The sequence below is a fragment of the Montipora capricornis genome, chromosome 3 (genome assembly GCF_036669925.1).
Source record: "Montipora capricornis isolate CH-2021 chromosome 3, ASM3666992v2, whole genome shotgun sequence".
Lineage (NCBI taxonomy): Eukaryota > Metazoa > Cnidaria > Anthozoa > Scleractinia > Acroporidae > Montipora > Montipora capricornis.
Genome location: NC_090885.1, coordinates 10,008,378 through 10,013,377, shown reverse-complemented (window position 1 = coordinate 10,013,377; position 5,000 = coordinate 10,008,378). Strand labels below are relative to the sequence as shown.

General features: G+C 38.7%; 1 protein-coding gene across 3 annotated transcripts in view; it reads left to right on the top strand.

Annotated features, from left to right (window-relative positions):
• The window catches only part of LOC138042132 (major facilitator superfamily domain-containing protein 12-like), a 50,230-nt gene that overhangs the window by 36,588 nt on the left and 8,642 nt on the right, over window positions 1–5,000 (top strand). For all 3 annotated transcript variants that reach the window (XM_068887916.1, XM_068887918.1, XM_068887917.1), the window contains 4 exons: window positions 1,144–1,252; window positions 2,734–2,838; window positions 3,417–3,477; window positions 4,506–4,921. In XM_068887916.1, the coding sequence (XP_068744017.1) occupies window positions 1,144–1,252; window positions 2,734–2,838; window positions 3,417–3,477; window positions 4,506–4,921 (691 nt within the window). The remainder of the gene's footprint in view (window positions 1–1,143; window positions 1,253–2,733; window positions 2,839–3,416; window positions 3,478–4,505; window positions 4,922–5,000) is intronic.

The following is a 5,000-nucleotide window of genomic DNA, read 5'->3' as shown; positions in this document are numbered from 1 at the left end:
CTCTGTCTTACGCATCTCAACACATCTTCTTAATGTTTGGTATCATCTTATCGGTTTATGTATTTATACACTTATTTCTTCAGTCTCAACATTACAACATAGTAAGGGAACAAAGAATTGTTTTATGCACTTACTTGAACTCGGACCCTCTAGATCCTGTGTCCTCGCCATTTCACTACAACGACGAACATGCTCAACTTAACACAGTTCTTTTCTTATAAGTCAATTATATCCACGTAAAATAATCAAAACTAATCCTGACCTGACCCTAATTTTTCTCTAAGCTTAATTTAGCTATAGGCTCCAAAAAATTCATCGGGATGCATATTCTACCTAGGTAAAATGAGGATCACCAATTTAACCTAGGTAAGAACGGATTCAATATGAGAACGGATTTTACCGGCAACATAATTACATACTTAATTGGCCACTCCCCATTGGGGATTTTGTGGCCGATAAAACACAATTAACGAGACGGCAGAACAGAAAATGGCAATGACAACAGCTCTTAAGGACGGTGCCTACTATTGTAATTGCGCATACGTTCTGCGCATCTCAAGATACTCGGATTTTCTATCGGTGATGCTTACTAATACAGGGTTATTTTTGCGCAGTTTAAAACTATCCCGAGAAAGTAGATCTTAGTTAGTAATTCTTGGTATCCACAAGGAAAATTGGGGGTGACCATGCATTTTTGAGAGATAATAAAGCTTTAATTTGAGAAAGAACGCCATACATTGCTTTGTATTTTAAAGCTTTTTACAAATATTATTTATGAATTATGTTTGAAAAATGCGTGGTTACCCACAATATTCTTTTTGGATTTCAATAACACTTGTTAAGATCTACATTTCCTGCATAGTCATAAACCGGGGTAAAAATATCTTTAATTAGTAGGCACCGTCCTTAAGAATTTAAACAGAGATCAGAATGAGCCTTGAACCCGGGATCTCCGGATGCCGAGGCAGGCGCTCTAACCACTGGGTTTCACTGCTTCCGCATTGGGCCCCCAAGTGCACCAAACCCATGGACTAATCTATCAACCTCTGGGAGGTCGGGATCCCCTTCCTGCACTTGATGATCTCGGCCAAATCACAAATTCTAATTTAAAGTGGTAATCAAACGTGCAATTTCCCATTTTAGGACCGCTTTTACCTACTTGAGTGGTATTTCGACCTGTGTTGTGGCTTGGGTAATATTTGGTCTGGACTCCGAAAGGCAAATTTCTGAAAACAGTTGCAAGGATTTCATGGTAAAGTACTTGGTGTTGAATTTTTATCATACTTTACTGAAGCGATGGACATTTTATTAACGTTTTGATGGTTGAGTGAATGGCGCAGCAGTAGATTGCGGTCAGAATTCCTACAGCAGGAAGCATTGGGGTTTTCGGTTTTGGTGGCCTTTCTTTAGATCGATTTTTCGGTTCAGTTTTGCGGCGCTGAGAGCTCTGGATGTGCTACACAAATTTTTGAAACTTCACAATCATTTTTTTAAATTAGTAGAATTATTGTGTAATTACCGATACCATAGTTAATAACGAAAGGCCTCAACTGTTTTGTGGGTATTTCTGTTCTTTTACCGGTTTTCTTTGTCCAATGACAGCCTAAATTTAAAACCGAAAATTTGTCTTTACGCCACTGAACTCTAAACTTGTGAGGACACTTCAATCCATATTTTCGTGGCTTTTTGTTTCTTAGCATGTTATGCAATTGGGAATCCTTATAAGATATAAGGCCAGATTGCCACCATCATTTAAATGCTAGCAGGACTTCAAACGAGATTTTTGACGAGTTAGCTGTACCGAAAGGTCTCTGATGACTCCCTTAGGCAGAGACGAAACATACGTTTTTAAGTAGCTTTTGAAACTTATATTCTGAAATATTTGATATTCAAGTTTATATACTTTTACTAACTTTTCGACCCCGAATATTGCATTTTCATCTTTATGATTGGCTCACTCAAATTTCGGTTATCGAAGGGGTTTATTTATTAACTGTATACCGTCATGACCCTATATGGAAACTGATTGCGTCGGTCGTTTTGTAAAAACGGAGACAACATCCCGTTGTATACCTTAAGTAAGACTGTTCAGAATTAATCAATGAAAATTTAATAAAAAAAAAACCATTCCAGCTTATTAGATATGAGACTGGATATAGCCAACTCAGCGCTACGTGCCTCGTTGGCTATTTACCACTTCATATGTTAATTAACAATTATTTCACGAGCGCGGGTTGGATATGAGAGGCGCGTAGCGCTTCGTTGGCTATAACCATCTCATATCTAACAAGCACGAGTGGAATAATTTTTTTATTAAAAACGCCCCCAAGATGTTAGACCCGACTTTATTTTGTGAGAAGAGACCGGATATTACAATGTAAATTGTCTCAACTTGTATTGTTTTGCTTCGCGTTATTTTAAACTAACACAGTTTTCAAGTTTTCATGTCATACTTTGTGGCTTTCTTTGCGCTATTCGGTATTAGATTTAATTTTGTAACAGTTCAAGACCTTCTTTTTTATTTAACTCCGATGCTAAGCGATCTTCGCCAGCCGCTATGGTTTCCTCAACGAAATGTTTTTAGCTCCGTTTTAGTTTTAAGCCAACGCGTACGCTTACCATATTCGTAAAATATGGTAAAGTAGCTCATATACCGTGATGGCTAAGCCAATGAAAAGTCTTAAATTGCATTATCCAATGATCGAATTTTTAATAATATCCCTTATTCTTCAGGTAATGACTGCAATATTGGTAGCATTAGGCGTTTTTCTTGCAATGATATTTCATATTGGGACTAAAGAGCCTCTTGGCACGACCCTACAGGCGGGAAATTCCGTGGTAAGTTTGAGCCTAGTCTGTACCCTACTCTAGCTGTTTTCGCTTGAAAATCCACTGCCACATTTCACTGAATCCGTTTTCTCGCCTAGTTAGTAAAGCAGAACGCCTATCATGCGCACGGATTACTGGAAGAAAACAATGAGCTCTTTAAGGCAAAACGGCCAGGATAGCATAGTGACAACTTTAGTCTCAGTCAATGGAGGCCCACTTTTAAAATCTTCAAGATGATGCTACGGGCTTTTAATATGCTATGGCATGTGAGATGGTTGGTTCTCAACAATCTCCAAAAATTATTAATTCAGCAGGGATTTCAGTTTTGCCTTCTACATTTCTTCATAAAACCGATGTTTTATTAAGTACTGAGTCCTTAATTATTAAAGTGCGTACTCTATGACTGAAACAATGAACACTTAAACATGGTCATTACCAAGACTGAACCTTTGTTTATAACGTGGTTGTGTTTTGAGAAAGCAGTTGTTGGTGGATCTCGGTAAAGATAGTGGTAAACGAGTGCTTGCGGACACTCATTGACATTTGGTTTAATTCCTATTATGAATCACATTTTCCTTCCTTCTTAGAGTCTTACATCTTTCACTCCCTCGACTGCTCATGGAGAATTGATGACTCGTCTTTCACCAGGTTGGGTATCCAATTGTGTAAATTAGTACATTTATTTCAAGAAAGTCACGAACCGTTCATGTGGAAAGTGCTTGTTGGACAAAGTTAAATCGTGAAGTTAAAAAAAAATTGTTTAAAAAAGTTAATTAAAAACCTTAAACCATCATCCAATGTTACTTTGTTTGTCTACTAGTAGGTAAGGTATACGACCCACTCAGTGTAAATTTGTTGCCTTAACACAGCAGATCTGGTTCAAGTCTCTTACACTCTTGCCCTCGTTTAAAAAACAGTTTCGAGATAAGCTTTACCAGCTTTATTGCATGGGCTCCTTGTCGGTCTACCTAATTTGATTCAATATCCCATTTAAGGTCGCTTGCACTAGTTTCAACAATTCTGAGGGAATTTTTTTGATAGAACAATTAACTCTAAACATTGGTTCACGTAACGCCAAGATTATCGCACCATATGAAACACCAATCCTTGCTTTTATCGCTCAAATCTTAAAAATGATGATTTAAGATAGGAGCGTTTAAAGACAAAAAATGTAGCGTATTTCTAGAAAGCTCTGTTGTTGCCATGGTAATCAATTGCGTCACATAAATAAGTGCATTATTTTAAGCATTAATTCATTGGTGTTTGGAATGGCACCGTGACATTGTCAATACGTGTAACAGTGATTGCCACTTGAAGCGTGGCACATGTTTTTGTCCGTGTGCTCTCCTTCACAATGGCCGCTCCGATTCATTAAATGTTGTGTTCACGAGTGATCCTTATCGTGTTCTTCACTCTCCACGCGAACCAATCAACACATGACACGTTAATTTCACAAGACATATTAAGATAACGTGGAGTACGAGGGTCAATCCTCAGTATTCTTGAGTGAATCGTTCTAGTAACATAGTCACTCGGAATTGTTGAAACTAGTGTGAGCCACCATAATATTTAATCACGAGGCCATCAAAAGCGGCCGAAACATACAGAGACCAGTCCAGTAGCACTTAGACCTTGAATTTCACCGTTACTGACGAGTCTTCCTTGCTGAATTACAGGAATTAATACTGCGACCACTAGTGAGCGAGAATATCCATCGCGCAGAACTTATGGTGATAGATGGACGGCCATCAGTGACCAGAAGGAAGAGCCAGCGTCAGCAAAGAAGGCCGCTGTTCCGAAAGAAAATCTTTCATCAAGCAATGTTAACTGCGCTAGTGTTGACAACAGAGGTTTTTCTGGTAGTATAATTGCACTGAATTCAGGTGCTGATTCTGATGACAAAAACGTCGACAAAGTTCCAGCACCCATCAACCTCCCAGCTGTTTCATTGGAAACCAAAGGCGTTCCTTTACCCGAGAATAATGCAAACATTAATCCTTTTGTTTCACGGGACAGTGAATCCGCTCTTCCACCACGAACTCATGCCAATAGGACTATACAAGAGTGGCTTACTGATCCGCGCTTATACATGGTAAGTATGGGCTTATTTGGGTGACAGCCAATGAAAACACAGAATTGAGATCATACGTATTCCTCTGTCGTGAAATCCA